Source organism: Epinephelus lanceolatus, chromosome 9, assembly GCF_041903045.1.
Source record: "Epinephelus lanceolatus isolate andai-2023 chromosome 9, ASM4190304v1, whole genome shotgun sequence".
Taxonomy (NCBI): domain Eukaryota; kingdom Metazoa; phylum Chordata; class Actinopteri; order Perciformes; family Serranidae; genus Epinephelus; species Epinephelus lanceolatus.
In genome coordinates, this window is record NC_135742.1 from 37,720,432 (window position 1) to 37,742,894 (window position 22,463).

General features: G+C 43.5%; 1 protein-coding gene across 1 annotated transcript in view; it reads right to left on the bottom strand.

Annotated features, from left to right (window-relative positions):
* Positions 1-22,463, bottom strand: part of gcn1 (GCN1 activator of EIF2AK4) — a 32,202-nt gene that overhangs the window by 305 nt on the left and 9,434 nt on the right. The window contains exons 12-56 of the mRNA XM_033619395.2: positions 22,310-22,408; positions 21,942-22,115; positions 21,688-21,840; positions 21,493-21,585; positions 21,309-21,384; positions 20,976-21,135; positions 20,625-20,814; positions 20,343-20,467; positions 19,470-19,648; positions 19,265-19,358; positions 19,067-19,180; positions 18,776-18,974; positions 18,535-18,687; positions 18,170-18,351; positions 17,823-17,903; positions 17,505-17,648; positions 17,099-17,223; positions 16,626-16,815; positions 16,437-16,507; positions 15,613-15,778; positions 14,741-14,935; positions 14,323-14,569; positions 13,994-14,115; positions 12,987-13,101; positions 12,438-12,617; positions 12,109-12,329; positions 11,929-11,997; positions 11,693-11,831; positions 11,394-11,590; positions 10,735-10,877; positions 10,524-10,641; positions 10,124-10,339; positions 9,811-9,975; positions 9,297-9,458; positions 9,118-9,210; positions 8,882-9,025; positions 8,503-8,772; positions 8,182-8,295; positions 6,331-6,561; positions 6,001-6,194; positions 4,779-4,893; positions 4,348-4,444; positions 3,849-3,997; positions 3,066-3,176; positions 67-288 (exon numbers count right to left, since the gene is read on the bottom strand). Of these exons, the coding sequence (XP_033475286.2) occupies positions 67-288; positions 3,066-3,176; positions 3,849-3,997; positions 4,348-4,444; positions 4,779-4,893; positions 6,001-6,194; positions 6,331-6,561; positions 8,182-8,295; positions 8,503-8,772; positions 8,882-9,025; positions 9,118-9,210; positions 9,297-9,458; positions 9,811-9,975; positions 10,124-10,339; positions 10,524-10,641; positions 10,735-10,877; positions 11,394-11,590; positions 11,693-11,831; positions 11,929-11,997; positions 12,109-12,329; positions 12,438-12,617; positions 12,987-13,101; positions 13,994-14,115; positions 14,323-14,569; positions 14,741-14,935; positions 15,613-15,778; positions 16,437-16,507; positions 16,626-16,815; positions 17,099-17,223; positions 17,505-17,648; positions 17,823-17,903; positions 18,170-18,351; positions 18,535-18,687; positions 18,776-18,974; positions 19,067-19,180; positions 19,265-19,358; positions 19,470-19,648; positions 20,343-20,467; positions 20,625-20,814; positions 20,976-21,135; positions 21,309-21,384; positions 21,493-21,585; positions 21,688-21,840; positions 21,942-22,115; positions 22,310-22,408 (6,797 nt within the window). The remainder of the gene's footprint in view (positions 1-66; positions 289-3,065; positions 3,177-3,848; positions 3,998-4,347; positions 4,445-4,778; positions 4,894-6,000; positions 6,195-6,330; positions 6,562-8,181; positions 8,296-8,502; positions 8,773-8,881; positions 9,026-9,117; positions 9,211-9,296; positions 9,459-9,810; positions 9,976-10,123; positions 10,340-10,523; positions 10,642-10,734; positions 10,878-11,393; positions 11,591-11,692; positions 11,832-11,928; positions 11,998-12,108; positions 12,330-12,437; positions 12,618-12,986; positions 13,102-13,993; positions 14,116-14,322; positions 14,570-14,740; positions 14,936-15,612; positions 15,779-16,436; positions 16,508-16,625; positions 16,816-17,098; positions 17,224-17,504; positions 17,649-17,822; positions 17,904-18,169; positions 18,352-18,534; positions 18,688-18,775; positions 18,975-19,066; positions 19,181-19,264; positions 19,359-19,469; positions 19,649-20,342; positions 20,468-20,624; positions 20,815-20,975; positions 21,136-21,308; positions 21,385-21,492; positions 21,586-21,687; positions 21,841-21,941; positions 22,116-22,309; positions 22,409-22,463) is intronic.

The following is a 22,463-nucleotide window of genomic DNA, read 5'->3' on the forward strand; positions in this document are numbered from 1 at the left end:
AAATTAGGAAACAGTCTTTTCCTTTACGTGTTATATCCATCTGTAAATGACAGTAGAGAGTCTGACCTGCATAGTTTCCTCTCCCTGTCGGAGTCGTAGCAGGTTGACAATGGTGTGTTCACTCTGAGCCCTCACGCTGGTGTTCTTGTCCTTGGTGTTGTCCAGCAGACTCTTCAATAGGGGCTTAATAAGATTGGCTTCCATGGAGGGTGTTTCCGGTTCTTTGAACACCCACCACAGCACCCGCTCTGACACCAGCCTGATGTCACTGGACTGGTTCTGAAGACACTATGCGGACACACAGACAACAGATGTCTCAACACAAAACCACCATCTACTACACACTGCTGAAGTGGGTTCTCATCACAGTTTTGAAGATACACACTGTTCTCGCCATGTGTCTTTATTTACAGCTATCTGGTGTTGGATACCTATCAGTATGACCTCATTACGTGTTTTATTAACGCTTTGAGAAATTAATAATTTCTGACTTTTTCCACACAAGTTCCTAGGGTTTTAAGAACAAAAGCAAAAATGGACTCAACTAGACTTGAATGGAAATGGCCTTGGCAGCTGGAGCTTAACAACCACCAATGAATTTATTATTTACTCCTTAATTTACTACTGGACTGTGACCTAAAATTTCTTCATGCAGCTAATACAGAACCAGTACTACCTTGGCATTGCTCCAGCACCACAGTGGGTAAGAGAGTGCTGATCCAATGTTCCTTCATGGCTCCAGGATTCCTACAACTACTACAAGTAACAAATGCTAAGCAACTGTTTTTTTAGAGGTCTCCTGTGTAGGATTTCGTGGCATCTAGTGGTGAGGTTGCAGGTTGCAACCAACTGAAAGTACTCCTGTATGCCAAGAATTAAACGGACATTGTATAACATTTTCAGTTGTTTATTGGCAAAAATCGATGTCTGGTTTCATAAATATGTCATCATCGGTGTACTATTACCTCCACCAATAATCTGACTTATTCTCGTAAAAGGAGAATTTTGGATTTGTTTGTACATTGTGCGGGCAAGTCGTCTGGGGGGGTTCCATACAATACATCTGCTAGCAAGGGACATACAGCACCGCCTTCGGCATTTATGTTGAGAGCCAGGCCAGCGCTGCGTGACTGAGAAGCCGAAGGAGAGGAGCAAGAGGCTACTTCCCCGGCAAATATGAAACAAAGTCCCACTCTTTGAGCATAATGCAGGATCATGCATATGCAGCATCACGGGAGACAGAATCCTCGTCGCCAAGAAAGGGCAAAAAGGAATCAAAAAGGCAATGAGACCGGCGAATTCAAAAAACGAAGGTCAACATCGGGGTAACCATTCCCAGGTGGAAAGAGCTGCTGAAGGAGAAAGGTAATGCAATCATAGCTAACAGTGCTAACAGAGGCTAACAACTGTTAGCGACCAGCGGCGCTAACAGTGCTAACAGAGGCTAACAACTGTTAGCGACCTGCGCCGCTAACAGCACTAAGAGCTAACAGCAGCGCTGGCCAGCTGTTAGCGGCACTGTTAGCTGTTAGCGGCGCAGTAATGCGAGGAGAGGGATGAGGTGTGTGAAGTTGAGCCACTTGTCAGTTGTCAAAAGACAAGACGTGATTGGTTTGTTTCGATTTACACCCACCCCAACCAGCATGGTGAGGAGGGGGTTTGTCAACTCCCGCTACATGAAGTATCGGATGACATGGTTTCATTAATGTTATCATAGCTTTCTGGTACACAGCAGCTACTGTTGTTGCAATACGCGTTTTGAACAGTGAGGCGCTAGAGTGCGCTATCCGTTTGAATGCAATATATGATTTCAACGTTAGATGGGAGAAATTCCTGCACACTGTGGCTTTAAGGAGAACTACAGTAGCCAACAGAAAACCCCCAAAAAAACCCATCTATAGCCAGTGCTCAGTTTGTTAATTCTGGGCTGCTATAGAAACAACATGGCAGACTCTATGGACGAGGACCCGCTCCGTATGAGGACATAAACACCTCATTTTACGAAAACAATTCTTAGTTTCAGGTGATTATAACCTAATAAAAACATAGTTATAAATATTTTATTCCATTTCTGCCAAAATATGCCCCCTAAATCACACACTGGACCTTTCATGCCAAAATGAAACAAAACATTTTTTAAGCAGCATTTAGATTATGTGTGGCCACTTAGAGGCACCAGCTGTAAATTGACGTCATATCATCCTATAAAATTTTTGTGATAAACATTTTAGGAAACAGCCACCTATTTACACATCCAGCAAACACAGGGCAACATTAGCATTCATTTGGAGTCATGTTTTCTGGCCACCTAATAAATCAAAGACCAGTATTAACTCTCCTTTTAGCTCTGTACATGTGACATCTATTGCATATCTGTCAGTCCTGGGAGAGGGATCCCTCCTTTCCATTCTTCAGTTTTTGCCTTAAATGAACCGAGGGTCTAAGGATAGAGGGCAACACATGCTGTACAGCCTACAAGGCCTGCAGCAAGCTGTAATGCCTCTGGAGGAAAATTTGTGATAGGCTATATAAATGAAATTTACTTGACTGTGTTTTACTCTTCATCAGCTCCTGGGGGAAATATCTGGCTCTTTAGCTGATATATATATATATTTTTTTTGTCTGTCTGAACTTTCAAATTAAAAACAGCTGCCTACTGCTGAAAACGCCACCAGTAAGAGCAGTGAAACTTTATGAAAACAGTTAAATTTAGGGGCGTAATACAAAAACAATAAGCTCAAAGACAGTAAAACAAAGAGCTGAAGGGAACTGCAGAGTAAGGTGATAATAATCTGTCACTACTGATGACACCTTTCACATCATACAGTCACTTGACAAATTGTAAATTTAAAAATTAATTTATTTTTCACAAGAGCATGTGTGTAGGGAAGGCTTGAGGTCACCTGTGATGATAAAAAGAAATACACGATCATAGAGAATGAGTATTGATAGGGTGCTGCATACGTCGTACACACCAGAGCGCTCACTTCCTAGCTTGTACAAATTTAGAAAAGGGAAGTAAATAGCGTGTATTTATCATCTGAACTAAAGAGTTCCTACTTTACCTTGATAAACTGTGTGATGATGCGCTGGGAAACACTACTGCCTCCCTGTGTTCTGAGGTGATGTCTCATCAGGAATCCCATCGCTCTGATCCCACTGGTGGCAATGGGAATCTGGAAGAAGAACAGAATTAAAATATGCAGTGATGCATTTGAGGGCAACAGCAATGGACATACAATACACGAGTACAGTAAAGGACACAGGAGTGTAACCTTATACAGCACCTAATATACCCTACATAAATTTAGAAGTCATATGTTATAACGACAAAAGTGGGCAATTGCTGATTACTTTAATTTTTGAAATATGTGTTGAATCTTTCAATAATCTGAAATGTGCAGCAGTTGTTTCCTGAATGTCAGAAACCACCCTCTGACTGTACAATAAACGTGAAGCTACAGCCAGGAGGAGACAGTTAGCTTAGCTTAGCATTAAGACTGGAAACCTGGGGAAACAGCTAGCAGGCTCTGTTCAAAGGTAAAACCACAAGTTTTGGTTTTACAGCAAGTTTTGGACTGTTTCTCGGCCATAAGCAGTGACTTCCTGGTGTCTCTGCTGGTTGCCTGGCAACCTTACGGTAACCACAAGACTCCAGCCAAGAAATTGTTACAGCACGCAACTCCAAATAAACTAAACTTGAGAGTAAGAATAGTTCCCAAAAGATCAAACCACTTCTTTAAAGGTGACTCATACAGAATATTCAGTGCAGCCATGTGTATCAGTTCATGAGAGACATGAGAAAAATACTGTCAAAGAACAGAGTGCTGCACAAACTTTGTTCTCACCCTGTCAGCAGTGGCGTTGGCCAGAATAGTCTCTGTCACAGTATCACAGTATTCCTTCCCACACAGCTTCTCAGGAGCAGACTTGACAGCTATGGCCATGGCCAAGCTACGACCGTGACGCACCATCCAGTCAACACCAGACACATCCGCTGAGGGGAGGAAAAACATGTATTAGCTTGTGGTCTCACTGTACTGGTGATGAACAGGCAGCAGTAGAAACACACAGGGAAAGTCAAGCTTTTATGAAACAGTTCTGTTGCACAAATACATCATGAGAAGTGTTACTATAAACATATTTAGAAAAAGGACATGAAAAATACTATTTGTGCTAAAACTAAGCAAAAACATACATTTACTAAGTCACTATTATTATTATTTCAGTCTGTGCACCAAGTCAATTGTTGCAATAAACAGCAATTAGGGCACGGTTTTATAGACAGCCAAACAATATACACAATATGTGGTTCATGTGACAATAACTTTACATATAAATACCAACCCAAGACGTGCTGCAGTAACACAGTCTTCAGCTCCTCCTCTGACAGGAAGGCACACAGCTCACCAACACAGCCGGCTGAGGCCATACGGGTTGCATCCTATGTGCACACACACAGACAGCCAGACAGGTTGAGTGTCACTTATTGTCAAAGTGACACAGAGGCTGAAAACCACCTTTTCAGAAAACCACATCCTCTGCCTGACTTCCGTTTTTCTACTGTGATCACAGAGGAAACTACACCACAGAACAACTCTCTCTGAAATTCTTTCTCAGTCTTCTTACGTTTATACTTTATTTCACTGGCAAGTACTTAATGTATTCATCAGCTACTGCGGACCCCGGGCTGGGAAAACAGGCATGTTGCCACAGATTAAAAAAAAAAAAAAATCCTCTCAGCTCTACTTGCATGGTATCTCCTTCTCCTGTCATACCTCATCATGTCCCAGCATGCCTAGTAACGTGGTGGTGATGTTCTTGCGGATGGTTGGGTCCACCTTTGACCCGGCCCCCTGAATGACAAACCTTAAGGCCTGGAGCATCGTCTCCCTGTGGGAGGGCAGAGAGCACAACATAAGCATGACAACAAGCTTCAACAATAACACTGTACCTTCAAAAGTAAATTTGATTTCATCAACTTCCTTTAAGATTATGACTTATTTTCCTGTGTTGAGAATAGAGCCAAGCTGAAATTTGAGTTTTGAAGCTGCTACCAATATAGATATGAGGGTTTACAACAAACACCTTTATATTTGTAACAATAGTGTTGCTGGTATTTGTCTTTTAACATAAATAACACACACAAAAAACAAATCCATCTCTTGAATTTGGTTATTAAAGAACTGTGACAAAGATTTGTACTGAGTAGGACAATTGCCAATTAAAAATTAAACCTGTTAGTACTCTCTGGTGGACAAAATCTGTAATGGTGACACTATTTTTAAATAACCAAAATATATATTTGACATTTCTGACATGTTTGTTATTAGCTGACATATGTTGATACAATGTATCTGGGATTAGTTAATATCACCAAATAACAGTTCAGAGTTTCACTGATGTTCATGCTCCTCATATCTGCAAGATTTTTTCCCCCCAGTGAGTGGACACATGCGCCGATTTGTGCGCCTCCTTCAGATCACTGTTTCCCAAAAACTTGGCTCCTGACAAGACCAGTGTCTGGTCACAACCCCTCATCACAGCTTACAGTTGCATGTGTTAAGAGGTATTTACCAAATGAGGGTTGGTTTTTTTTTAAGATTGAAGGATTGGCAAAGGTGAAAGTATCAAATATTTCACAACGAAAAACGAGAGGACAGCCTGAAAAATCTCCCTGGTTATTGACCACTGTTTCTAAAATGTAGATCCCACTGGATTCAGGGTTCCAAGCAAAATTCAAATTTTAATTTTCACATACCCTCTCACATGCGAGAGGGTGTCAGACTTAGGTACTAAATACTAAATTAATGATGACAATAATCATCCCAAATGCAAATTCAAAATGTGATCAAATGTGATTTAATGTGTGTTGTCGATCTTGAGGTCTGTGATATTAATAGCTAAATCATACTGTTTCCAAAAATAGTCTGATTACAGTAATAGCTGACGGGGCACTCTAACTGAAGTCTCCTCTAACTTAAGTGTAGAAGCGTTCACCTGACTCCTGAGTCCTCAGCGTTGCGGATGGCAGAGAGCTGCTCAGTGAAGAGTGGGTCCACCTTGGTGTGGATGGAAACCAGTTGGCCCAGAGCCTCAGCAGCCCTAAGCCTCACCGCGCGGCTCGAGTCCTGCAGGGCCTTTAGGAAGGTTGTCTGCAGCTGAGGCAGGAAGGGCTTTAGGGCAATGCCCACCTGGAAGAGAATACAGCCCAGAGGTTAGATCCAAACTAAACCTCATGACTAATAATCTGATCATCTGTGGGGAGAAAATATGGTGTTTTGATTAGTTTATTCCATTTAGGTCCCATGGGGGGATGTAGGTACAGACCTTTGCCAGCAGCAGGGTGAGAGTCTCAAGCAGAGCGGTCTTCACCGTCCAGGCAAAGCGGTCTCCCAAGATACGGATGAGAGGTCCGGTGATGTTGACGACAGAGGGCCGTAGTGCCTCAGGGGAAGTCAGTTTGATGACCCCACCTAGAGCTTTAGCAGCTTCTTCTTTCTGCTCAGGGCTACCAGTGAGGACGCCCTCTCTCAGGACAGGCAGGATACAGGTCACGCCCTGTGCAAACAAAAACAGACTTATTTAGCATAAAGACTGGAAACAGAAAACTAGAATTACCACCTCATGGTTGTATGCCTCTGCCAACCAATCAAGTTACAGTTTACAGCCATGTGTGTCCACACTCATTTGTAACCATGACAGCAGGCAATGCTTCAAATGTGGATGTTGCTGCAAAGAAGCTATACATTCTAAAAAGTGGATGCTTCAGACACATCTTCAACCCAGCAGTACAGATCTATACAGTCAGCACAGTTTCAAGGTGGATACCCAAGATTAGTGTCACTGATTCACTATCTAACCAAATGTCTCCCCTTCTGTTCCTGAGATATGATGTTGACTAATGGCCAGAAAACAATGATGTCACAGAAAAGATGACCTTTCACCTTTTGGATATAAAAGGTCAACACTGCAGAGTTTGATCCAATTAGACATTTGTGTGAAATTTTGTCATAATTAGCACATCTTGAGTTATGGCCAAAAACATGTTTTGTGAAGTCACAGTGACATTTGACCACCACATTCTAATCAGTTCATCTAACCAAGTGAACTTTTCTGCCAAATTTGAAGAAATTCCCACAAGGCACTCTGGAGGTATCGCACTCAATGAGAATAGGATGGACAATACAAAAAAAAAAAAATTGGGTGTAGCAGTCGGCAGCACAGAGGTATAATAACATAAAATGATAAATAGGGCTGCAACAAACAATTATTTTTTATTAGCGATACATTTTTCACTGAATGTTTTGTGATTCTTAACAGATAAGGCTATAACATGTCACACTGTGAAAAAGGCCAGTTATGATTTCCTAGAGCCCAGAGGAACATGTTCAAATTACTTTTTGTTTCTGATCAACAGTCAAAAGCCAAAAAATATAAAAGTTACAGTGATATCAACCAGAGTGCAGCAGCAAATCCTCACATTTGCGAGGCTGGGACCACTACATTTTTGCTTTATGAAGGGCTTAAATGAGCAATTCATTTTTTTTTTAATTATTGGTAGTGACTGGGCTACCAGTGACTGGGGCTTAAACCCCAGTTCTCAGTGTTGACTGACTGGCAGGTGTGGATTAGTTCTAGTAATCCAACATTTTAAGCAATGTTTGCAGTCTTAAATCGAGGCACCAGTATTAAACAGTTAAAGGATAATTGACCGTTTACAGGGGAACCATACAAATTAAATTTGAAAGTGCTTGATTTTTGTATGAATGTGAGCTTCCCAATCAATTAACTGTGTGAGGAAGAAAGAAAGGACTTTAGTCTGGGGGTTCACTGCATCTGCATCGTTCATGTCATGAGTCAGTAATGGAGTGTACAACTTGTCAGGTATCACCCCTTCAATATTCCTGTCCAGCAATTAACATGAGCGAACTGATTGCTGTGGTAGAGGAGATGTTGCAGGCTTGAACAGTCAAATGGAAAAGCTTCTATGTGATTGGTCACCGGTGAACAATTTCTTATAGTGTGGACTATACATATGTGACATATGGGAACCAGAACACTGTCCACCGCACTGTCAGAGCAAACTTATTGTCAATTTACAACTCAGTAAGACAGCAAGACAGTAAGACTGCTGTGATAAGGTCCCAGTGTTAACTGTGTCAGGAGGAATGTTCTTACCTTCTTTGGCAGACAGAAACCAGGCAGGTGCTGACCCTTAACGTCTGCAGCTGCTGATCTAATGTCTCGATGCAGGTCATCGATCATAGCCAGCTGGCTGCTTGCGTCCAGTTTCTTTAAAAGAAGAACAAACAACACTCAGACCACATCTACCTATTGATTAACACATAATCAAAGTACCAATCTGCACTATTGTCTTTTCACCATAGTGTGTAAATGTGTGCAGAAACTACGGAACTACTATATGGTGTCAAACTGTCTTTGCACCAATGCCAAGACAATGTACAAATATTGCCCACTTTTATTTGCATGTCAGCACACCTTGGTAATGGAGTTGATGGTGTCCCAGCTCTGAGACAGAACCTCTGGGTTGGTGTCATTGAGAAGGCGAATGAGGCCAGACAGCAGGGTACGGGTATGGGCACTGTAATCCAGGCGGGTACGCGCAAAGTAAGCATTGAGGATGGCGACAGCAGCCTGTCTGAGGCCGGGGTCAGCACCTCGTGTGGCCTCCAGCAGGTCATCTATGATGATTCGCTGGCCAACTTCATCCTCCACTGAGAGGATCACTGTTTGACAGCCGCACAACTCCTGAAGCAAAGATAGTGCATACAGTGGGGGTTATGGTTATGAGGAAAGAACAAGAGGCTCAAACACAACAGCAGCAGTAGATGTCATAGCTTGTTAATGCCAGTATTACCGTTGCTTCATCCTCTGTTCCCAGCTTTTCTTTGAGGGAGGAGAGAAGGGCAGGCAGGATGACCCCTAGGTGGCGTGTGAGAGCATCTCCAGCCACAGCAGACAGGAAGGCCAACACACGGGTGTTCACGGGAGGAGCAGTCAGCTGGGACGACCAGAGGGGATAATCATTTTAGTCACATACAGCCACTCACAATAAAAGTGGCTTAAAAAGAAACCTTGACTGTGACACTTTACCTTTGGAACCAAATAGGGCAGCACAGAGCGACTCTTCACTGCCATGACTTGCTTCAGGCCGTCCAAAGCAAACTCAGCTGTCTCTTCGTCGTCCTGAGAAAAGACATTCAGCAGATGAAACGCCAGACCGAAAACTTTAGAATGTTATCTGAATTACGTTTGTATCCTCGCTCCCTCACCAGCTGTTTGAGCAGGGTAGGCAGGATGTCATCCAGCGCCTGGTGACCGATGGTTGCGTGAAGCTGCTCGAAGGTTTTGGCTGCAGCCTCTCGCACCTCCTCCAGAGGGTCACAGAGAGCCTTCCTCACTGTGGGGACCAGCGACTCAGAGAAGACAAGCACCTATAGTACAAACACCATCAGGATAATAATGTTTCATGTCTGCTGGAATTCTCAGACTCCTGACCTAAACTAGGCTTTCAAAAATTTAACAGGTTGTCAGAGGGGTACAACATCTTAAAATCTTTTTTTTATTATTATTATTATTATTATTATTGTTTTATATTAGATTCCAAACTGAAGGGCAATTCACTTTCACACCAATATGATGACTGAGAAAAATGGGTACAAAGGCTACTCATTTCTCTGAAGTCCTGCTTCTTAATAAATAAAAAAGTTTGTTTGTGGCATCTCTCCTGCTGAGAGCAACTATGATCTTAATCCTATTGTATATTACAGCATTTGCATGACTCACCGCATCTTTGCTGGTGGACTTCATGATCTCACTGAGGCCAATGCAGACTCCCTGCCTCTCATCACTCTTGTCAGAGCGCAGTCCCTCCTCCAGGATGGGAATAATCTCAGGGAGAATCTTCTCTCCCAGTTTCCTCACCAGGTCACCAAGTGTTCGAGCAGCGATCTAAAACCACACCAACACACAACATCAGTAAAGGTTCTGTGGAGGTGCTTTCACGGTGACAGGAAAAAACAAGCACTGCTAACAGTCGCCCACCATCCAAGACAAAAAGAGTCCAAGAGTGTGTTTACAAAGTATAGAGGCGTAATACCGTTCTCTTGTCAGGGCAGGTGGAAGCCAAGAAGCCCAGCAGGAGAGTGAAGAGGGTTGGAAGGATCTCTCGAAGAGTTCTGGGGGTGTTGGACACCACGATCTTCCACACATGGAGGGAAGCCTGGCGAACCACCAGCTGAGTGTCTGAACGGCCCATATAGAGACCAGAGAGGACGCGATTACGGCGCTCAGCACCAAGAGCTCCAATGATAGCCTGGGAGAGAAATGGTTTTTGACACACCAATGTAAAAACACTTTTCAAACATGAACCAACACCACACTGCTGTGATGGCAAGAAGTGATTTCACCAGATCTTTTTCTTTTTTTTTTGTTAACTCCATGGATCTGCAGATCTGTCTTGGATCTGTCTTTTTTATTGAAATGAAATATATTCATACTTTATTGGATGCAGCTGTTCCAAAGTTGTCATCCTCGCAGGCGGTTTCTGTGGTCATCTTTCCTGTCACTCCAGAGATATGGAACAACAGATCTCCAAGCAGCTGCACAGAGCTGAACCTGCAAACCAACAATGAGATGGATGCACAACTAGCCAATATAAAAGCGACATTTATTTAACCACTGATATGTTGCGGCGTATTTAAGTCAGACCTGATTCTCCACAAGTCGTCAAACAGGCCCTGTTCCAGCTCAGGAAGCAGCAGAGCGATGGCAGTCTCAGCGTACATGCTGATGATTCTCTGACCGGCTCTCAGGGCTGTGTCTCTCACATATTCATTTTCATCAGCCAGAGCCTGGTAGAAAACACAGAGAGGGTAAGAGCAAAGGCTTCTCCCTAAAATCTGTTCTAGTATGAGGGACAAATACCTGCTGGTATTTTTAGCATGTGTTTGCTTGTTTGTGTGTGAGTGCATTCTGAAGAGTATGTCCTGAAACAAGAATGCTTTCTCCAAACCTCATTAATGCTTCTCACAGAAGTCACAGATATGGTCAAACCTTAAACTCCTATAACTGCAGTAATATGACTAGATCAACTTTTTACCTGCAGTGATCACTTCAGACTTTTTAAAATGGCAGTTTGGCAAAATATATTTAATTTTTCGATAAATTAATGAACTGGAATATTGCAATTTTAAAATATGTAGGCGACTTAATCAAATTTGCAGACTTCAATGGCTTCAAAATGGCAAGAACATTTCCAGGACGTAGTCATTTCAAAATCAAGGGAACATTTTGACCCCCATAAAAGCAGTGAAATATGATTCTCAGCAAAATGGCAAAAAAACAACCCTTTACAGTCATAGCAATACCTTGAGGATGCAGGGGATGATGGGCCCAACATAAGGAGTAAACTTGTCTCCAAAGGTGAGTGGCAGGTAGATGAACATCATGATGTAGCCATCTCGGACGTGGGAGGCGATGTCCACTTTGCTGGCTGTTTGCACCACATCTGGCATGAGCTTGTCCAACTTCTCCACTCCCAGTCCAGCCATCACCTCAGCCAGACCTGACAACAAAAAAAACACACAAATCATTCAGTGAGTCATTTGAGGAATGATGTTACAGGCAAATCAGAAACGACACAGGGACAGAGTGTGGAAGAACCAACCTTGTGCAGCTCCAGAGCGATCTACAGAGCTCTGCTCAGAGGCCAGGGTCTCCATGAGCCACGGCAGAAGGTCGTCAAAGCAGGACTCACCCATCCCCTTAACCATGGCACCCAGGGCCTTAGCTGAGACTGTGCGTACCTGAAGAGGAGAGGAAGAAGAGCAGTTACAGTGTTACCTTCTCACACTCACACACACACACACACACCATTTACTACAGTAGTACTGTTTAAATCACCTCAGGCACCGGGTCCAGCAGAGAGGCCTTCAGTCCAGGAATAACACTGGGCAGGTAGGGTGACAGATCCTATAAACAACAACACATGACACACCAAATACAAATCTTTAGGTTTGGGTTGAAGGACTGATAAAAAAAAATATTTTCAGTTCAGTGCAATATTCAACTAATACTGTGTACCTTCTGATCAGTGAGGGAGTACATGTTGCCAATGATCTGAGCGGCCATCTTGCGAGTGTCAGTAGAGCGATCCTGGAAGGCTCTCTGGACAATGGGCATGATGAGGGCAAGGGAGGGGGCGTCAATGAAGTGTACAAACTTGGTGTCCAAGAGCGTCTGCAGGCACGTCTGGGTCCTCCTGGACGGATCAGTGAGAGCGTCCAATAGAATGGGGGTAATGGCTGAAAAGGAAACAAAAATCAATGTGAGACAAAAACCCCTTTAGGTTTAAGACTGACACTTTCAGTCTTCTGTGTCGTACAGCACTGCCCCATGACTGAGTCACTTACCCAGGATTTCAGGGTTGCGGATGACAGAGCCGATCTGGCGGAGGGCCTGCTGGCCGGCCTTCTGCACCTTCACGTGGGAGTCGGTCAGCACCTCAGTCAGCTTGGGCACGATGCTGGGCAGGCAGGAGGACAACTGCTTGGGTGCACAGAAAGCCATGGCACCCAGCAACTCTACCGAGCCTGGAGGAAAGAAGGGAGCGAATCACAAGAAGCTGCTGTTTGAGCAAATTACTCATTTGACTGTGACTGTCCTCGCAATGGTATGTTCAAACAAATACTTAAAAATCATGATCCAGTAACACACAACTATAATTACACTGGTTATTAACAAAAAATAATGCTCCTGAAAACTATTCTTCATCATTCTTTGAGACAGTGCATCTGTACAGTATAGGAAATGTGCAGTATTATATACACTTGTACCCAATTTTGCTCTGCTTTATAATATTCTCTCAACATGTCAAAAAACCTGAGGATGACCAAATATTCTCCATCCTCTCAAGACAGTCCAGTAATGCTTATGCCAGTGTGCATGTAGGCACTCCTAACCTGCTTTAGTTCTCCAGGACTCCTCTTCTAGGGCCACTAGCAAGGAGGGAAGAACCAGCTTCACCCCATGGGCACTCAGGTTCCTCATCACAGCCTTGGCACAGTCATCTGCAGCCTGGTGGAAGAGGAGGTAGGGGGTAAAAACTTTAGACAGGGTTCTTAGACATTTTTACGTACAGATTTTACATGATCTAAGACAGGAATTATGGAGGTTTCCTAAATAAGTGCCTGCTTCGTGGATCCTGTGTTACGCCAACCTTGCTATGTTTAAAGGCTATCACCGCCAGGGGAAGCTCTCTGTATTTCTCAGTATAATGGAGTTTTGGTTACGAGCGTTTGTTCTGACTTTCCCACGCAGGTGCACCAGAAGTTGTGTACTTCACATCAACCAGCCACAGCTTCAACTGGGTTAGATTAATACCTTGATTTTTACATGAGATCTGTTTTGTTTTTGTTTTGTTTTTTTCAATTTAGCACATTTGTTTTTTGTTTTCTCAAAGCTTTAACTGCACATGTGTGATTCAGATGTTTTCTTATGATACTATTAACAGTTTGAAATAAAGATAAAAAGAAAACAGGAAGGGGGAGAGACCAAAGTAGCGGAACAGCAGCTAGAAGTATGGTGGAAGCTATTGTGGAAAATCCTAAGAAGTGTTCAGGAAAAGTTTCTGAAGTGGATGCTTCATATAAAAAACAAACTCAGCATTCAGAAGACAGATTAAAGTAAAAGAAGACTTGAAGAGAGTGCTTTTGTGGGCGGGGAGATGCAGCAAGCTCAGTTGTCAACACACGTCATGAGCACACATCAGCAGTGTTAGTGCATTAACTGTCACTGCCAGAGGGGAGAAACAATGGTTACACACTCCAGCTTTGATGTGGATATGTAGAAAGACGGGAGAGTGAAGCAAGACATTTTGATGATAAATTAATGAAAAGTAAGAGACATCTAAATCAGACAGTGAGATATTAATGCAGAGGAGACTCAGGAATATGAATTGCCTGCTCACCTCTCTGACATACTGGTTTCCATCTCCAAAGCAGAGCAACAGGTGTGGCAGCACATGGACCACATACGGCTCAAACAGCTTCCCCAACATGTTACACAGCATCTCAAAGGCAAACAGTGCTCCTATACAGAGACAAACAGCTGGTTAGTGCCTTCTTTTTTTTTTTAAACAAACAAACAAACAAACAAACAAACAAACAACAATACATTTCTGTTGCTGACGTCTTGAGTGCCAGCTAATGGTGGCTTGTGGTAGATACTAAATACGACATAGTCGGAGAGGCATGCATAATATCTACATCAACAGGTGGATGGATAAACTTCACTGACCTTCCCTCCGTCTGAAGTTTTTCTTGTCCTGGATGGCGTCAGTCAGCGTGGTCATGATGTCCTGCTGTTTGAGCGCAAGGATGCCGAGACCTTTCACCAGACCAGCCAATCCGTACGCTGCTCCCTTCCTCTCTGCATACTTGTCGCTCTCTAGCAGCAGCTGCAGCAGATTCCTTACAATCCCTGCAGCGTCCTCCTTGATGGCAGGGACTAAAGGAGGTAAACAGCTGGCCACAGACTCCTGGACCTGATGAGGGATGACAAACCACATGAGATAATGTGATGAAGAGTAAAGGACTGCCAACAAAGTGGGATCTGTATAATAAAGGGCTATAATAAACTATAATCATTTAAACTCTTGGATGCTGAACACTCTAAATAATACTGGGTAAAGTAGGGAAGTAGGAATAGTTTTTACCTGCTGTGAAGGTGTAGAGAGTGCGGTGATGAGCTTGGCCACAATGGGTTTGACCTTGGGGTCATTTTTGTCCAGATGTTTTGCCAAGGAGCCCATTAGAATCACCACACTCTGACGGACAGAGTCATAGCTGGCGTCCTGGGGGGCATTCTTCAGAAATTCCTCAAACACTGGCAGCAGGGAGCTCACATTGTCCTGTGACATAAAGCAGGTACATATGGTACAGTGCAAGACACACATGATCATGTAATACAGTTCATTCTTTAGTTCAACTGGACATTTGTATCAAATTTGAGGAACCTGCCTTGAGGCCATCTTGTGATATCATATTCACAAAAACAGAGGGACACAGGGTGACAGTGACCTTTGACCACCAAATTCTAATTAGTTCATCTTTGATTGAAATTGGATGTTTGTGTCAAAATTGAAGAAAATCCCTCAAGATATTCTTCAGATATTGCGTTCACAAGAATGAGACTGATCCAAGGTCACAGTGACATCAACCTTTGATCTATGACCACCAAAATCCAATCAGTTCATCCCTGAGTCCAAGTGGATGCTTGTGCCAAATTTGAAAAAAAAATTCCCTCAAAGCATTCTTAAGATCTAGAGCTCCAGACAATAAGACACATGAAGTCACAGTGACCTCGACCTTTGACCCCAAAAACCTAATCAGTTCTTCCTTGAGTCCAAGTGGACATTTGTGCCTAATTTAGAAAAACTGACTTAAGGCGTTCTTGATATATTGTGTTCATGAGAAGGGACAGACGGATGGACAGACAGCAGGACAGACAGATGGACAACCCGAAAACATAATGCCTTCAGCCACAGCTATCGCCGGTGCAGAGGCATTAAATAGAAGTGAGCCTTACCTTCCCGTGTGTGTTGAGCGCAGAGAGGGCAGCGTCCAGCATGCAGCGCCGCACCTCAGTATGGCGGTCGTTCAGAGCATCAGGAACAAAGAAGAGGAAGAGAGGGGTGACCTGAGACTCGTCCAGGTACTGGGACAGCTTGTTCAGAGCCAGAGCAATGCCACCCCTGACAAAGAAGTGTGTAAGAGAATGCCTCAGTGCACAAGAAGGAACATTCAACAAGTTATGGTTTCTGGTGTAATAGGATTAGTGTTTCTGATAACATCTCATATATAACCACTAAAACAAAACTTTAGAAGTAAACCCCGGATTGAGGGTTAGGGTATAATCTTTCTCAAAATAACAAAAATAAAAATGGAGAGGTAGCTGCCGAGGCTGGCTCGCCTTCAAGTTCCTTCCTGTGTTTTTCTGTCATTGCCATTTTTTGGTATCTTATCTCTTCCTGTTGGAAGTAACCCAAATGTTTCTGCCCTGTTTGGTTGTAGGTTAATGTAGATAATATGGTGGTAAACGGTGTATTCATCCATCCCTGTGACACACTGATTTTCTTTTTCTTTTAAAGATTTTTTTTTATTTTTTATTATTATTATTTTTTTTGCCTTTAATGGACCGAGACATGGTGAAATGGGGAGAGAGAGAGTGAGGGAATGACATGCAGAAAGGGTAGCAAGCGGGAGTCGAACCTGCGACGGTGATGAGTCGCCTTTGTATATGGGTCGCCAGCACTATCCACTATGCTACCGACGCCCCGACACACTGATTTTCAATATAAAATAAAAAGATTAAATAAACTTAATATATCTCATCTTTGCAAACAGATTTACCTGGCCTCCCACTGGTCAGGTGGAGCTTCAGAGATGACTCTGCCCAGGGCATCCAGCACAGGAGGTGGTCTCTATACAAATAAAAATGCACAAATGTCATATTTTAGTTTCTGAGCTCAAATTCATCCACTAGCAGTAGCCAGAGCTTTAAGGATAAACATGTGGTTTGGCCATGGTGCAGGGTCTCACATAGAGTTTCTGGTGGTAGAGTTCAGTGAGCTGGCCCAACACGGCAGCAGACTGGTCTCTGTATTGAGACACAGCGGTTGACAGAGCTTCTGCTGCGGCAGAACGGACAGCCTCCTCATGGTGGGTGACGTCTCCAATCAGCAGGGAGCAGATCTCAGGGACCAACTCCAGATCCAGAGATTCCCAGAGTCTGAGGAGGAGGGACAAGCCAATAAGTTCAACTGTTGAGTTTACAACATAGTTTCCACTCTTCTTTACAGTGCAAAAATCTGTTCTTGCACATTTAAAAAACAGCATGGTCAGAATTTTTTATGGTTAAACATGAATGTGATTTGAAGAACAATAAAAATGAAACCCCTGAGACTGCTGGTGGAAAAGATGTAGAAGACACTTACATGGTGACCAATTAGTCTTAGTGTAGAATGAGAAATCAGCTAGTAGAAAAAAGCAGGAGGAAACAATATAATACATACTTTTCAGACAAGGCTCGGCCCTCCTCCTCAACATCAAATTTGGCAACCCATAGCCTGCGCAGCAAACTCAGCCCGCTGGCCTCTGTGGAATCTGTGGGCAGGGCAAACTCCATCTCCAACAATCCCTGAGCACAGAGAGATAGGGTGTTAATAGCATGTCTAATAGGAATACACATACACAGGGGATATAATATCAATTGTCACTTAACTAGGGTTGCTACTAAATATGTTAATAGCAGTGCTTTCATCTTTATCTAGAAACTGTATTTTTTTTTTCTTTTCATTTTTTGGTAAGAAATCAGCTAAAAACCATTAAACGTGGTGACTTCTACTGTCCTAAAAACACCTGCTTACTGTGGGACAGGTTAGCTTAAACAAATGTCAAATCAACCAATTCACAGCTCACCCTGAGGGCAGCGTCCCGGACAGAGAAGCAGGGTGAAAGGAGGGCACTGAGCAGGACGTCTATCTCTGGCTGCTCTGCTACAGTGCAGCCCTCTCCCCCTCCAGCACTGGCACACAGCGCTGTCAGACACTGAGATGCCAACACCTAAAACACAGAGTGTAAAAAGTCTCACATCACAGTTTTAAGCAGCAACTCTGTCATCCATGTGGCTATAAAAGAACAGAACAGGGAACGAAGAACTTGCAAAAAAGTGTGTGTATGTGTCGAGACAGATGGATTTATTTATTTTAAACTCTGTCTGGAAAATTCCTTGTTCACCTGGAGTCTTGGGGTGGCCGTGGAAATAACTCTTGTCAGTAGCAGCAGCATGTTGACACGTGGAAGCAGCTCTGGGCCATTCTGAGACAAGAAAACACAACAGTTAGTACACAAATCTACAAAATAAATGCTTGTACAGTCACATAAGCTTTCCCAATCTGGTATGCCATTTACCTTCACAGACCTATGGCTCTGCTTACTACAAATAAATTCTGAAACAAATGGGGGTGCACGGCACTGATGGCTTTTTTTTAAAAAAAAATTTTTAACATAAAAAATGTATTTTCCAATCATTTCCTGTGCAGGTCACAGATAAAGGAACATGCAATGCAGATGTCTGTACCTACCTCATCTATAATAAGGTCATCGCTGTCTGTGGCAGCACGAAGCTGGGAGTGTTCTAGGATGACTTGCAATGCTCTGGTCATCATGTTCTCAGTCTCCTCGGTGCTGCCTGAAGACTCCCTGAGCATGGCATTGAGGAGAGGGAAGCAGAAGGAAAAAGCAGGAGCAGACAGAGGAGCCACGTCTGAGGACAAAATTGACAAAACAAAGAAACAAGACATATACAAACAAAATAAAAAACTTCATTAGCAGCACATGGTTCACAGAACAAAACTTTCATGTGTGTCGAGAAAAAAAAAAGGTTGCCTCTGGTGTTTATGTTGTGTTTGTAACTGAAATTTTCACCAGTGTCCATGATTGTGCTCACCAGCAGTCTTGGCATCTCTCTGTGGGACCGTGTAGTTGTGCAGTAGCAGTATGGTGCGGTGAGTTGCTGTGTCCAGGTCCTCCTGTTCCCAAGCCTCATCCAGATCACACTCTGGCTTCAGCAGCCGTAAAGTCACGTGTCCCACAAGCACGGCTAGAAGGAAAAAAAGTGACACTGAGTCAACAAGCTGAGGCTATGTCTATTAATATCATACAATACAGTACAAAGGCAGGTGATGTACCGAGATGGTGAAAGTGTTTGGGCATGAGGCACACTCCGATGTCCAAGAAGACCTGCTTGATGCGTGGAGCAGCCAGAGGGGACTGCAGCAGGGGCATTAGGACCTGGAGGACAGCGGGGAGCTCGCTGGTGATCTGAGGTGGTCTCTCTATCAGAGTGGCTTCCAGCAGACCGACCACGCTCTGCAACTCCACATCCAGCTGGTGACAATGAGAAAAGATGAACAATGATTGAGAATGTCACACTTCAGGTGCTGTGTTAGAGGATTCATTTTGTTGGCTTGGTTTCATACCCCTTGAAGTCTCTTGCGAATTCCAGCCTCCTTTTCCAGCTGGATTTGCATCATTTCCTTCTGTTTGCTGGTTAGCTGTAATTCATCTTTGATGCCTTTTTTCTTTTTTAGCTCCTGCAAGATCACAGAGAAATCAAAATGTGCTCCACACATTAACACTACTGAAAAAACACATAGCTGATCATAAGTGCACATTACCTCTTGTAACTCCAGTTCAATGATCTGTTCCTTGTAGGAGTAGGCCTTGTTCTCTCTTTTCATGTTGACCTTCTTGGTGCTTTCCTTCTGGGCACTGCAGCAAGAGTAAGAGGACAGATGTGAAAAAAAAAAAGTTCAACAACAGAAGGCTCTGATGACTGCTGTTGAGTTCACACGTTCACAGCGGTAGGAGAGGCTGTGTTACCTTTGAATGATGCTGTCGTCAAACAATTGCCCCTCAGGTGTCAGCATGATGGCATATTCCTCCTTGGTTACCTGATGAAGAGCAGGTCGGGAAAGCCCCTCAGTGATGTGAGTGATTACTCGCGGTAACAGCTTGGTGGGGGAGAGGCCGGAGAGGGCACCGACCGCATTCTTTACCGCCTGAGGAGAAACACAAGACCACTTTACATTCTGGTTTCATGTAAAACACATCAGCAAATGTCAAATGTTAACGTCCCTCTAGACATTAAATCAATAGAGTCTGCGAGCATGGGACGTTTTTTTATTTTATCTATCATAATCAGATCATTTATATCATACGTAATACATTAATTATATAGTTTAGAATAGATCATCAGTGTATTTTCTTGCCAGATTCTTGTGTGGCTTGCAAAAGAAAAGGAAAAATAGACCAGACACCAAAACTATTGCTGCAGATTGAGAGCCAGTGTTTTGTCAAATATTGTTTCCCTGTCAATATGCATTTCCCCAACCTAACTATGAACCAACCACGGAAGGGGTGCTATGGAAAGCATCATTTTAACAGGAGGTGGAACACTGTTCGATGGGGGAGCAGGTGTCAACACCACAATGGCGCTTTGGGGGTCTTCAGCCTGGGCCATGGTAGCAGAGTGAACAGGTGCGGCGGGGTTAGAGCAAGGGGACATTGCCCACTAGTTAATTGATCGTGGATGGTGTTGCTCTCTTGGAGGTACAAAAAATAATCAAATATACTTGTCTATGTGTCTAGCTATTCTTCAGTCTACCTTTAAGTTTTCACAGGAATCAGGTACATTTTAGTGTTGTATAAATCTCATGTAAATGCAGCATACGGAAGTGTGCGTTATTTTCACACCTGATTGTCAGCGTTAACCTCCAAGAGATGTGGCAGAATAGCTTCCAGATTCTTTTCTATGAATTCTTCTGCCTTAATGTTCATGGAGTGGAGCAGAAAAGGCCAGAGACCGTGGCGAGCTTCAACTGAAAGAGATACACACAGAGCAGATGACAATGAAGTACGGAACAGAGCGCCAATACACCACCCCAACATACTCCAGTGTTAGTAAGCTACAAAAACCCGGCATTTGGTTAACAAGTGGACAGTAGATTCAATCTGGAGAGCAACTCATTCTCATACCGACAGATGGATGGTGAGTGACTATGAGGATCTCCATGGCCAAATTCTCTGCTTCGGTGGGGTCGCCCCATTGGCTGGCAGAGGAGCAAACAACACAAAGTGCGTCCAGCAGGACACGAGGGGGGACATAGCTGCGACCCAGCTCAGTCAGCTCTCCTGACTCTGATACCACGACGTCCTGGGGCAAAACCTGTCAGTTTACATCACAATTAGTTACAATCAGGCTGAGAAAAAATTAACTTCTTTTTAAACAGTCAAGCTGTAGTGATGGACTGATTCAATGATCCACGACCAACTTTTAAAGATGTAGCTGTATGTTTTTGAGGTCTGTGGCGAATAATCAATCTTTACTTTGTGTTTGTTGATGACCACGCGGAGTTCTCCCAGAAGGCCATGGGCAAGACTGGATCCACCCAGAGAGGAGAGAAGCTTCCTGATTGTCTGTTGAGCCCGCTTCCTCACACGCCAGCTCCGAGACAGCAGAACAGCAACTGTGGCGTGATGATACATCCTACAGAACAGTTAAATGCAGGAAAATTAACTAGTGATTAAAACACTAAAGGAATCCAGTAAACATGACAAACCACTGACTAATTTATATTCTGCATTTTTCCTTAGATCTTAGATTAGATCAGACATTTCCAAGGTAAAGTTTTCTACATGTTAACATAAAAAGCAACTCACTGTGATTTGCTGGTGTTCAGCCTGTGAGCATGGTCCAGGAAGAGCCTTTCACAGAGCAGCAGCACTGTGAGCAGAGCTACAGGCAGAGGTAAAAAGACAGTCACAGGCCATCATTTTATGTCTTAATATTTTAAAACACTCATAAGCCTTGGAAATAGTTAAGATATGTTGAAAACTGCCTTACTTTCCTCACTGGCCTGGGAGAGGAACTTCTCAGTGGTGAACAGTGGCTTCTTCTCATCTAAGATCAGGTTCCAAAAGCTGGAGAACTTTGCCTCTACAGACAGAGAGACAAAAAAATCCTCATCACTTCCCATCATTCTACGCTCCAATAGTCTCCATCAGTGAGAAAAAGTCATTTTGAAGGTGGCAGCCTCACCTGTCTGTGACTCCAGCAGTGCTAGTCGACTCAAAACAACAGAAGCTGCTACACCTTCTGCAAGCAGAGCATGCTGGGAGTTCTGTGCCGCAGCCTTCTCCACTGTTTGGAGGAGCAGTGGCATGAGGTCTGCGGCTTTGGCCAGAGTGTCACCTAAAAACCAGGGGAAAGGTGACAACACAGGATTATGGACTGAGCTCACTTTAAGGATCTGTATATCAGACACACAGCGTAATGTCCCTGGGCTGACTGACCTTTGAAAGCCCCAAGCACGGCCTGAAGGTAAGCGTGTCGAACCAGAGAAGTGGAGGTCTTGAGAGTGAAAGCTTTCTTGAACCAATCCAGCAGAGCAGCAGGAACTTCCACTGTGAGACGACTGCTCCACTGTGACAGGACAGACACTGCGTGCACCAAGGTCCCCTCGTGAACTAAATAAAACAAAGAAGAGTGATGCAAGACTCAAACATATCACTGTGGTCTCTTGAGAATTGTCCAGGCCCAAGGCATAAACTTAAATTATGTGATATTTTAGTGAATTCTAAAGATTATTTACATATAGTTCGTAAATCTGTCTAGCATTCTGGAAAGAATGAAAGAAGAAGAAAAGACAAAGAAAGGATACCTTCTTGTTGTAAATAAGGGATGAACATCACAGTGACTGTAGAGCTGAGAGTCTGGCTGGATGTTCCTGACACAGCATGATGGCTGCAGCTGGAAATCCCTACAAGAAGATGACAGTTGTTAGGTTGAAAAAAAATGTTTGGAATTGTACAACC